Below are 12935 nucleotides of genomic sequence, written 5' to 3' on the forward strand. Positions count from 1 at the left end.
CACACCTCATTTAATTCGTCTGATTCAGGAAAAACTACAGGTAGTTTTTTCACACCCCACATAATACCCTTTTTAGTGGTACTTGCAGTATCAGAAATGTTTAACACCTCTCTCATTGCCGTGATCATATAACGTGTGGCCCTACTGGAAGTCACGTTTGTCTCCTCACCGTCGACACTGGAGTCAGTATCCGTGTCGACGTCAGTATCCACCACCTGAGGTAACGGCCTTTTTAGAGCCCCTGATGGTTTCTGAGACGCCTGGACAGGGACTAGCTGATTAGTCGGCTGTCTCATGTCATCAACTGTCTTTTGTAAGGAGCTGACACTGTCACGTAAATCCTTCCATAAAGCCATCCACTCAGGTGTCGACTCCCTAGGGGGTGACATCTCTATTATAGGCAATTGCTCCGCCTCCACATCATTTTCCTCCTCATACATGTCGACACAAACGTACCGACACACAGCACACACAGGGAATGCTCTGATAGAGGACAGGACCCCACTAGCCCTTTGGGGAGACAGAGGGAGAGTATGCCAGCACACACCAGAGCGCTATATACAGATATAGGGACAACCTTATATAAGTGTTTCTCCCTTATAGCTGCTGTATTGTTAATAACCCGCCAATTAGTGCCCCCCTCTCTTTTTTTTACCCTGTTTCTGTAGTGCAGGACTGCAGGGGAGAGTCAGGGAGACGTCCTTCCAGCGGAGCTGTGAGGGAAAATGGCGCCTGTGTGCTGAGGAGATAGGCTCCGCCCCCTTCTCGGCGGCCTTTCTCCCGCTTTTTGTGAAAATCTGGCAGGGGTTAAAATTCATCCATATAGCCCAGGGGCTATATGTGATGTATTTTTAGCCAGCCAAGGTGTTTCTATTGCTGCTCAGGGCGCCCCCCCTTAGCGCCCTGCACCCTCAGTGACCGGAGTGTGAAGTGTGCTGAGAAGCAATGGCGCACAGCTGCAGTGCTGTGCGTTACCTTGTGGAAGACAGGATGTCTTCTGCCGCCGATTTGCCGGATCTGGCTCTGTAAGGGGGCCGGCGGCGCGGCTCTGGGACCGAGCTCCAAGGCTGGGCCTGTGATCGGTCCCTCTGGAGCTAATGGTGTCCAGTAGCCTAAGAAGCCCAATCCACTCTGCACGCAGGTGAGTTCGCTTCTTCTCCCCTTAGTCCCTCGATGCAGTGAGCCTGTTGCCAGCAGGTCTCACTGAAAATAAAAAACCTAAACTAAAACTTTCACTAAGAAGCTCAGGAGAGCCCCTAGTGTGCACCCTTCTCGTTCGGGCACAAAAATCTAACTGAGGCTTGGAGGAGGGTCATGGGGGGAGGAGCCAGTGCACACCAGGTAGTACTAAAGCTTTCTATTTGTGCCCAGTCTCCTGCAGAGCCGCTATCCCCCATGGTCCTTACGGAGTTCCCAGCATCCACTAGGACGTCAGAGAAACACACAGTAACACAGTTTATTTCCAGTAAAAAGCTCATGTGGTGGGACTGCATCTTGTTAACGTGTATACAAATATTTCCAGCAGGATAGTATATGCCAGAAACGGTTACACAGTTCAGCTATAATAAAGAAATTGTGAATCTGCAGCTCTAACAACAAATGAATTGTAAACCTGCAGCTCCAGATGTAACTGTTGCAATGTTTAGAACAACACCGTAAGAGTTATGGATTGTTGCAATTTTCAAAACAGCAACAGATTAGTTACATGAGAGAGACACAAATGAGGAGCCAGCACAGTACTCAGGCTGTGGATACTTTGTGTAATAAATGTACACTACAGACGGCTTATATTTACTCTATATAAATCCATGTGATATAGCTATATCTCTGATGCGCAAATGTCCTCTGCAGGTTATTCTGCACAGCAAATGAATATAGGAGTTTACATATGAGTGTTTAACGGAAGCTCATGTGGGGCAGGTGTATTTTATAACAGTTATTACCAATGTCTCCCGCATGTTATATTATGCAAGAGAGGGGCATAACAGTTCATCCCTGTTTAAGGGTATGAAAACCCCCAGTACCAGTTATAACTGTCGTAGCATTCCAGCCACATGATGGATAAATGAGTTTATACACACACTGCGGACAGCTTACATTCACTCAACAATTCATGTGGTGGTGTTGTATCCCTGACACGTACATACCTCTGTAAGATACTCTGTATAACCAATAAATACAGCAGCATATATGTGACTGGTCAACAGAGGACCTATGAGCAATCTGCAGCCTCCGTGCTAATAATTATTTTTGGGACTGTGTTATAATTACCACAGATTTGGGGTGGGAAAAAAACCCCCGAGAGAGAAACAGTGGAGCCATAATTGAGTTACAACTGTTAAACCACATGCTGTAACAATTGTTCACTGTCACTGTGGGTAGGACAGATGCATTTTGGTTCCATGTATATGTGCATAGGTATGGATATGGAATAAAGATTTAGCCGCAAATTCTTAATCATTGGATATATCATTATACCCTTTCATAATTTGAATTGATAAAGGCATCCTAACCAACAAGGTTTTAATAAGAATAATCAACAAGTTGCGGTTACTTCTAAGTTATTATTGCACACACTTAGGAACTATAAAGTCATATAAATACAATAAAGACACATAGCAGGACCTGTTGTTATTATATTTTATTATATGTAATGTTTGTGATTGTTGTCTCATGATTTTTCACGCTCTCAGGCATTTTAATTATATGAAATTAAAAGTTATATTTTAAATATATTTACCTTTTTCTTGAAAGTGCGCCAACAAAGAGACAATCCTTTTCTTTCCAGTACTTCTCAAAACTAAGCAACCATAAGATGGTCTGGCATTTACAGCAGTGTACAGTTAATTCAAACAGGATGCGGTCAGGATACCGGCTTTTGGACAATGATATCCCGACACTGCTTTGAAAACCGCCACCGTAATCCCAAAAGAGCATCTGCCGGGACTCCAGAGAGGTAAGGGCACTTAGGGTTAGGCACCACCGTGGAGGGTTAGGGTCAGGCTGCTGGGATCTTGAGCGCCGGGATGCCGTTGTCTGTATTCTGATCTCAATACCATGGCAATTCAAAAAATTCCAAATTAATGCGTTCTGTGGTACTTTTGTCCAAATAGAAAATAATGGTCATTTTAGAAGTTTAATAAACTCATCCACACTCATAAAAGCAAGAGAAACCGCTTACACCTCTAGTCCCCCTGTGGCTTTACCACTTCCCTCAGTCCGTCACTAGTCACATACTAGACCTTATAGACACGGGCATTTAATAAGGTTGGTTAAAAGCTAAGGCAAAACCTTGTACTGTGCTGCGGATGCTTGAAAGAACAATCTGCGGCATGGTGCATAAAATGTGGAACATTTACACCAGTGAACCCTGCAGGCACCCTTAGGTGTCCCAGCAACAGAAGTGTGGAGGTACCTGGCCCCCAGCACCTACAAAATGTCATCACAATCAAAGCTTTGTTTGGTATTGTGAGAAGAATTTACATTATCTATCTATACATGCAAATTTGAATAAATGAAATCTGTGTCTCTTCAACTGCTACTGAACAGGTGGCAGATCATGCTGGGAATTGTAGTTCATCAACATTTGTTTTTAGAGTAAAGGGACGAATCCCCCTCTATACACAAAAGGTGACATTTACACAATGAAAACAGTCCTCAAAGTGTAAGAGAGTAATTGGCTGCAGTAAGTGGCACTTCTACCTGCGAGAATTTCCTGTTTGGTAAGTTAGGGAGCAGTTGGAATATGGGAGGAGAGAGACGCCTGTAAAAATCAGCTTGTAACTTCCTTTAGCCTCTCTGACTCTCTGCATTGGGAAAAAACTATACTATAGTATATTATATTATAAATGGACAACAAATACTTTTTATAAACAGTTGTTTCTCCTTAATTTTAAGTAAGGAAGGATTCAATTACAACCAAGGTCCATGAAGTGCAGTCAGAAAACTAGCCCTTTGCGGTCCCCAAATTTATATCACACCTCCCAGAGGTGCATAGGAAGGGACGAGATACCAGAATTCTTAGGGACGTGCACAGCCAAGCACTCAGTGAAAATGTCATTCCGGCCGTCATATCTTAAAACAAGCATTCACTATGAGGAACACCAAACAATGCCACTTAGAATTAGGAGCCAGTCAGAAAAATCTAGGATCCGACGGGAAACGTGTATTCGCTGGCATCAATGGGAACGTGTACCCCTGAAATCGGACAGCCGTTCACCAGACAGGCAGATCTGGTACATCATTGCTTGTCAAAATGACACTTTACCGACTGCAAGTTGTCAGACAGTGTAGAAGCACCATTATAAATGGAATGAATGCATTATTTGCAGCTTTTAATCCCATGAAGTTCAAAGATCAAATGACATAAACGTGCATATAATGTAATTTAGGCATGAGTTTGTTTCAAGGGTTATTGTACATGGTCAAACAAGACACACACTCCTTAAAAAAAAAAAAAATCAACATAATTGAGGCAGCTGCCGTACAGCGGAACCCATTACAGCACTGCACGGAGATCCTTGTGTATTTATTAAGTGTCAGTAACCTTGTGTGTGCAGTAACTGTAGAGGAATGGCTGTGACACATGTTTGACCAAAAGTGATAATGATACGCTTGCTTTGAAGCAAGCCCTATATCCTGCCTGTGCTATTCGGAGCTGGAAACCCTGCAAATGGCAGGATCAAAAAGAGACGACTGACAAAAGTGTAATGACTGCAAAGTACAGACCACAGGAGCCACAAGTAATCCTTTACACAGGCAGCAGTTCAGGCTCAGTAAGGGCCTGATTCATGTTTGTAAGGAACTGCATAGCTGCCAGGAAGCGGCTGTCCATTTCAGTCTAATTAAATTCTGATGCGGCAGGTGGCACCCGTAGGAGATAGACGTCTCCTGTTAGCATTAAGGAGGATCCAAGTGCTGCATCTGTGGACGCAGTATAGAATCACCATTGCAACCCGATGGCTTTAGGCAGCTGTCAAGCCTGCATAAACTGAACCTTACTCAGGCTGGCCGTCAGATCCAGACACCTGGGTCCAGGAAGTCACAGTCAGACGAAGAAGACCCTGGACCCGACACGCCCCCAATTCTGAAGATCAGTGCCGGGTGCCATCCCCCAAACACCACAACGTGTCTGTCATGCTGCGGCCGAAGGGACTGCGAGCGTCACTGCAAGACCCATCCTGCACATGCGCATAATGGATCTTGCGCCTGTGTAGAACCCCAAACATTGTATTTGCACACATTCGGGTTTGCATACAAAAATAGGATTTTAATTACCTACCGGTAAATCCTTTTCTCGTAGTCCATAGAGAATACTTGGGATCCATTTAGTACCATGGGGTATAGACTGGTCCACTAGGAGCCATGGGCACTTTAAGAATTTGGCAGTGTGGGCTGGCTCCTACTTCTATGCCCCTCCCATCAGTCTAGGAAACTGTGCCCGAGGAGACGGACATACTATGAGGGAAGGATAGATAAGGATAGTGGTGAGATTACGAACCAGCACACACAAGAGGAAAGCCAAGCTAACCAAACCTGCAACAGGAACAGCAACAGCTGAACCAAATAACAATACTTAACCAAGTAACCGTGCAGGAAGAACGAAGCACCGGGTGGGCGCCCAGCATCCTCTACGAACTACGAGAAAAAGATTTACCGGTAGGTAATTAAAATCCTATTTTCTCTTACGTCCTAGAGGATACTGGGGATTCATTTAGCACCATGAGGAAGTACAGAAGCTCCCAAACCGGGTGGATGAGTGCTGAGGTTCCTGCTGAACTGATTGACCAAACTGAAGGTCCTCAGAGGCCAAATTATCGAACTTGTAAAACTTTGCAAACATGTTCGAACCTGACCAAGTAGCTGCTCGGCAGAGCTGTAAAGCCGAGACACCCCGGGCAGCCGCCCAAGAAGAAGAACCCACCGACCTAGTAGAGTGGGCCTGTACAGATTTTGGAACCAGCAAGCCTGCCGTGGAATAAGCATGCTGGATAGTGAGCCTGATCCAGCGTGCAATAGACTGCTTTGAAGCAGGAGAAATTTTAAGGCGCCCTTATAACAACCACTGCTATTAGAATATTTTGCTGCTCTCAAAACAGGGGTATTAGCAAACCCCTAAACACACGATAGAAGATAAAGAAAAAATATAGCGCGCAAAACCATCTTGATACTACTACAAATAAAATGTATTTAATATTGAGGTTTTTTTCTGGTGTAAAATCAATAGTGTTTAAAAATCCATAACACACTTCATATTGGAACAACCAGCAAAATGTATCGAATAAACGGTTATAATACAACTTGATACTGTGACATGTAATATCAATCACAGTTATGCAGTAAATTTTGCTTATTGATATACTCCTGAAAAGAGTGCATAGAAATCAATGTTGAAACAGTCTCCACAGACATGCAATAATTACCGTTCTTTGGCTGATTTTGTGCACTTTATAGTGAATGAAGTGGTTCACAATTGCTGGCCAGCTTTAGATCCCGTTTTAGGGGAATGTCGTGCACAACTCCCGCTACCTTTTGTGGTGCCACCTATGTACCTGTGGGAAAGCTCCGTCTGTGCTCCGGGTGGTTAGCGAACCTGTTAACACCAGGTGTCCTGTGGAGGCGCTACCACCGTAGCCTGAATATCAGCACGGACCGCTCAGGTCGGGGTTTTGGTCCGCCTCAATATCCGTCACGGTCAGTGACTCTCACAGCCGCGGTCTCAGTGTGGCAGGAGAACCAGTGCAGGCGCTCAATTGGGAGTGCTGTAACCGCTGATGGGTAGTGATATTCCCGTGGTGCAGTAGTCTCCGTGTATCAGAAGAACCGGTGTAGGCGGCTCAATCACTCTGTAGTAACTGGTGGGTCCAATAAGTGTAATGGATAACAGGGATTGCGTCCCTGGGTCCAGACGCGTTTCTCGACCACAACAACCTGGTCGTTTCTTCAGAGGAACAATGACATTGGGGAGCTGCAGAAGAAAGATATGTGGACTTACCCGCAGTAGCTTTGGAGATCCATTTGTCCAGTTCATCTCCAAATAAGGCCTCTCCTGTGAAGGGTAGGCCTTCCACGCCTTTCCTGGAGTCCGCGTCCGCAGTCCACTGGCGTAACCACAAGCCCCTGTGTGCTGACACTGCCATAGCAGTGGTGCGTGCATTAAGCAAACCTACTTCTTTTATGGCTTCCACAATAAAGTTCACAGAGTCCTGTATGTGTTACAGGAGTAACACAATCTCCCACCTAGATAAGGAATCTAACCTTTTAATAAGATTACCCGACCATTTAGCAATGGCTTTAGTAATCCACGCACATGCTATAGTGGGTATCTGAGCCACCCCAGCCGCTGTGTACAAGGATTTGAGTGTAGTCTCAATCTTACGATCAGCAGCGTCCTTCAGGGAGGCTGCATCAGGGACAGGTGACAACCTGGACACAGATGAATCCATTATTGGTGGAATTTCCCATTTTTTCCTATCCTCGGGAGGAAAAGGAAAAGAGGAGAGTAACCTTTTAGGGATTTGAAATTTCTTATCAGGATTTACCCATGGTTCTTCAAACAGGGTATACAATTCCTTTGACACAGGAAAAGTGACTGAGGACTTCTTTTTTACATTAAGATTCCTCACACTCCTCTGACACCTTTTCAGGAATTTGCAGACCACCTCTAATAGCCTTTATAAGAGTCTGTATTCCCTGTGACAGAGCAGAGTCCCCCCTTCTGAATCCACCTCCCCCTCCTCCATGTCTGACCCCTCAGCGTCAGAGTCAGACTGTAGGATATGGGCCAGAGTTAGTTATTGTGGACAAATGGCAAGGGACTGGGACGCTTGTTTGGGGACCGAGTCTCTGTTCATAATCTCATCCACAGACTGTCTTAAGTATTGCGTCTCTTTCTCATTGCGGGACAATTTATTAGAGATATTTGAAATCATTCCCTTGAGGAAAACCAGCCACACTGGTTTAGCCCCGCTAGCCTGAGAATGTGCACTACACTAAGTATAGTAGTGAGCTCCCCTGGGGAAGAGGAACACTCCACCGTACATGAAACACACTCTTTGCCTGACATAATGTAAATGTGACAGCACACACACAGGAAAGGTTAAAAACACAATTAAACCACAAAGAGCCCTTCCAGGGAGGCATAGAGTATTTTGGAGCCAGCCCACAGCGCCCTTTATCGCTAATGCCAAGCTTAGCCAGATTGGGAACTTAGTACACCAATATCGCTCCCCCCACTATGACCCCCTGGTACAGCTAAGGTAATCTGGAGTCACACCGGAGGAGCTGCGCGTCCCTGTCAGTCAGTGTCTGTGTCCACTGCAGAGGGAAAATGGCACTGGTGAGCTGCTGGATCCTCTCATCGTAAGGCCCCGCCCCATCAATGGCCAGCGGTCTTCCCGCTTTTATTTTATACTGGCTGAGGAAATTTTTGTGCTTAAAATGGAGAACAACACTTTTAAGGCTGTGTTTGCAAGTTTGGGTACTGTGTACAGTGTACTGAGATGCAGTTGTGTACTGTGTCTTGAGATGCAATCTGCCCCGGTTAGAAGCCATGCGTCTCCGTACCCTTGTGCTGCCATAATGGCCGGCAACCCGCTAGATGGGACGCCGGCTTAGTACTCACCACCCTTCTTTCTTCTGGCTCTGTTAGGGGTGGCGGTGTGCTGCGGTGGGGCTTGCGAATAGTTCCCTCAGGCGCTCAGTGTCCTGTCAGCGGGGAACGGGACCATGAACCCTATGGGAGGTTGGGCCGTTCCCCCCCCCCCCTCCCCTCCTAAGTCCCACGAAGCAGGCAGGCTGGTGCCAACCATCCTGCCTGAAAATAACAGGCTGCAGACACTGCGCCGACAGTACAAGTTCATGTCATGCTGCTGAAATGACATCCCAACCATGTAAAGAACTTCTGCATTGCAACTGTTAAACCCGATGGTTTGCATTCATCTCATATTGTCAGATTGTCCAGGATCTGTACTGCGCATGTGACGGACTCCTTCTGCAAGTTGTTTTCAGGCACACACACATTCCCCCCAAATGGCAGACTTCCTGACCCCGCTTTAAGCAGTTCCGCCGGTCATTCTAAGTACTCAGATGGCCAAGGGCTGCGACCATCGCTAGCGATCTGCGATGTCTGCAGGAGGCGTCTCTTTATTACAGACGCCTCCAGCTGCATTAGAAGATTTGAGCATCCATCTCTGAATCCAGCCCTTAGTGTGTACGGGGGGACACAAGGACTAGATAATTGCCATGAGGATCATTTATCTGCTCTACTGGGGGACTGGCATAGTGCATACCTAACTTTACTGCACTAAAACAATCACAGTGATAGAGTCCCAGGCTGGCAAAGGTTGCCTGGGACTGCAGCAGAGAACAGGCTAATCATTGTTACAATACAAAGTATAAGGAAACAGTAAAGAATAGACCCAAGGGGGTATAGTTACTAATGTGCTGGCTTATAGAAGTGGATTCTAACCGGTGCTAGGTAAATAAGAAGTAGAATCTGATTGGTTGCTATGGGCAACGTCTCCACTATAAACCTGCACATTAGCAAATATACCCCTAGGAGAGGTGTATGGTACGGTCAGATGGCATACCCGTCACCATGTTCTCATGAAGTGGATAAGTGCATGTGGCATCAGCTACAGTGTTTGTTGCTAATAGTGAAGAGTTTAACAGGTGTGGCTGCATTTCTGGGTATGGATTATGCGTACAGAACAATGCAAATTGCTAAATAGGACTATTAACGGATCGCTTACACTCTATGTTACCCCTGACAGGAGGGGTATATTCCACATGCACCCATCCCAATGGCCTGAGGAGCAGAACACTAATGTTATCCAAGGGCCATGTTCTTCTAGGTTGCTATGGGATATTTTGGAAAAATGCCTCAGACAGTATTTCCCCACCGCCATCAACCAGACAATAGCCGGGAAACTTTCTTGTAGCGGAATGACTCTGCACAAACTACATGTATGTATACGGAATGTCACAGATCATGTGGTGGCCCAATGCTGATATGCAGACGCCGGCATCCATCACACCCATACTGAGCTGCAATTGAATAGCTCCATTTGGGCGCCATCTAGTGGCTGCCGGCATGATAACATTTAAATTTCACCCAATGTAAAAGATTCAGCAGCTCACTGCACATTGCCATATTTCTCCAAGTCTGCCCCACACCCCAAGTCACAGATTATCTAATTCATAATATCCAGTGTAAGAAACAATGTGAGAACATTTACTTTGCTGTAGAATTTAGCTTGGTCTCAACTTATACAAACATGTTCCACCCACTTTGAGATGTCATGTAAAGTCAGACAGCAAACACAGCACAGATTTCACACGTATGCATACATGGAGTTTTAAAATAAGTGTTTTGCTTGTTTGCTTTCAGACTGCATATGTATTTTTAAAAAAAAATACATACACACACACACACATATATATACACATATAGACCAGAGACGCTAACAGCACCACAGATACAGTATCTAAAATAAAAACGTCAGTATCGGAACCATGTATTCTGAATAATTACCAAAAAAGGACCTGGTAGACACTCCCTCTGGACTATTAGGGCGTCAGCTTATTAACCTCAAAAGATATTAAGGCACTGGTATATATGCCTAAAGTTTTTAATTTGGTGCAAAGGGATGAGGTGTTGGCAAGCGACCAATGGTGTCAATTAATATTATGAAAACAGGTAATTATGAAAACATAAAATTTATTTCAGAAAACATAGCACTAAAAAAAAGGGGTATTATATAAAATAATGACAGTAAAAAATGCAGCCTATGCAAATTGATGTATAAAAAAAGTGAAAAATAAAAATAAAAAATTCAATATGCCAAATTCATAAAAGAGAACATAAAAAACATGAGATAAGGCATAAAATGTGCAGGATAAAAGATAAAAAAAAAAAGAGAAATAGCTTAACTTCACTGAAGTTAAGCTATTTCTCTCTTTTTTTATCTTTTATCCTGCACATTTTATGCCTTATCTCTTATGTTTTTATGTTCTCTTTTATGAATTTGGCATATTGAATTTTTTATTTTTATTTTTCACTTTTTTATACATCAATTTGCATAGGCTGCATTTTTTACTGTCATTATTTTATATAATACCCCTTTTTTTAGTGCTATGTTTTCTGAAATAAATTTTATGTTTTCATAATTACCTGTCTTCATAATATTAATTGACACCATTGGTCGCTTGCCAACACCTCATCCCTTTGCAATATAAATATATATATATATATATATATATATATATATATATATATATATATATATATATATATATATATATATATATATATATATATATATTTTTTTTTTTTTTTTTTTTTTTTTTTTTTTTTTTGAGTATCCCTTATCCAAAATGCTTGGGGCCAGAGGTATTTTGGATATGGGATTTTTCCATATTTTGGAATAATTGCATACCATAATGAGATATCATGGTGATGGGACCTAAATCTAAGCACAGAATGCATTTATGTTACATATGCACCTTATACACACAGCCTGAAGGTCATTTTAGCCAATATTTTTTATAACTTTGGGCATTAAACAAGGTGTGTCTACAGTCACAATTCATTTATGTTTCATATACACCTTATACACACACAACCTGAAGGTTATTTAATACAATATTTTTAATAACTTTGTGTATTAAACAAAGTTTGTGTACATTGAGCCATCAGAAAACAAAGGTTTCTCTATCTCACTCAAAAAAGTCCGTATTTCTGAATATTTGGATATGGGATAGTGTGTGTGTGTGTGTGTGTGTGTGTGTGTGTGTGTGTGTGTGTGTGTGTGTGTGTGTGTGTGTGTGTGTGTGTGTGTGTGTGTGTGTATATATATATATATATTTGTATATTATTAGTTTTTTTTAATATACTTTGCCTGAGCATAATGAGTATATTAGAATAGCATAGCCTAATCAAATAATATCTAATATTACACAACTGTTAGAGTACACCGGCTGCCTAGACACAGTGGGGACAGGATACAGTATTTCTAAGATCGACCATTTCATTTGGGACCTGTAACAGTTGTGAGGCCTATTTTCCTTCAAGCATTGACAGAGAGACACTTAAATGCAGGCAGGAGACGTAGAGAAGATAGACCACGCTTTCCTAAATGATTTTCATTAAAAACAGACTAGACGCAAAGGGCTGCTCAACAATGAGCAATGACAGTAGGGATGACAAAACAATAAAAGGATGATAAAACAGGGGACAGCCCCTATGCAGACACACATGGCGCAGAGCAAGAAGCACAGCCAGTAAGAGGAGGTGGTCCCCACCTCCATAGACACCTCACCTTCATGTCTCCCAATGCAGGGATGGACACCCCATTGGATCTATGAAGATCTGATACCAGCCCTTTCAAAATGGCCTCAATCTGAAGATAGTGAGAGAAACAGAGAAAGAAGGGAAAGAGACAGATAAGCAGCCGGGGGCAACCACTTTACCGTTATTTCACTCCTGCCGGCAGAAACCACGTAAGAGGGGTCGTCATCATTTGTACCACCCTCATTAATATATTCTGTGGAAAATACTGGGGCGCACCCAAGAGGAGCCCACTTCCTCACCACCAACTGCCCCACAGCTTACACTACTAGAGGACTCCATAAAAAGGACCAGTCCTCTGCAGACGCCTCCACAGATCACAGCATGAGCTGCAGGGTTACTCCCCCCAATTTATATGGGTGCTGTCTAAATCAAGATGAGCAGGACTATGGAATAATCATATACAGTATCCCGGACAGGAGACAGGTTATCAAGAAAATTGTATTGTTACAATAGACAACATTTTATTCATGCCATCCTCCTCAGCCAAACACACAGGCGAAATGGTAGTTCTTCCATGGGATACTATATACATTTTTAGAGACCACCCACCTCCTCATTTACTTTGCCCTATTGATAAAATGAT

At 43.5% G+C, this 12935-nt stretch overlaps 1 protein-coding gene across 9 annotated transcripts in view; it reads right to left on the reverse strand.

Moving 5' to 3' along the window:
* GOLGA2 (golgin A2) overlaps positions 1 to 12935 on the reverse strand; it is a 135737-nt gene that overhangs the window by 107697 nt on the left and 15105 nt on the right. For 6 of the 9 annotated variants that reach the window (XM_063936619.1, XM_063936617.1, XM_063936616.1 and 3 more), the window contains exon 3: positions 12321 to 12401. The exons of the other annotated variants lie outside the window; for them this stretch is intronic. In XM_063936619.1, coding sequence (XP_063792689.1) covers positions 12321 to 12401 — 81 coding nt within the window. The remainder of the gene's footprint in view (positions 1 to 12320; positions 12402 to 12935) is intronic. 9 annotated transcript variants of the gene reach the window in all.

This window comes from Pseudophryne corroboree, chromosome 8 (assembly GCF_028390025.1).
Source record: "Pseudophryne corroboree isolate aPseCor3 chromosome 8, aPseCor3.hap2, whole genome shotgun sequence".
Taxonomy (NCBI): domain Eukaryota; kingdom Metazoa; phylum Chordata; class Amphibia; order Anura; family Myobatrachidae; genus Pseudophryne; species Pseudophryne corroboree.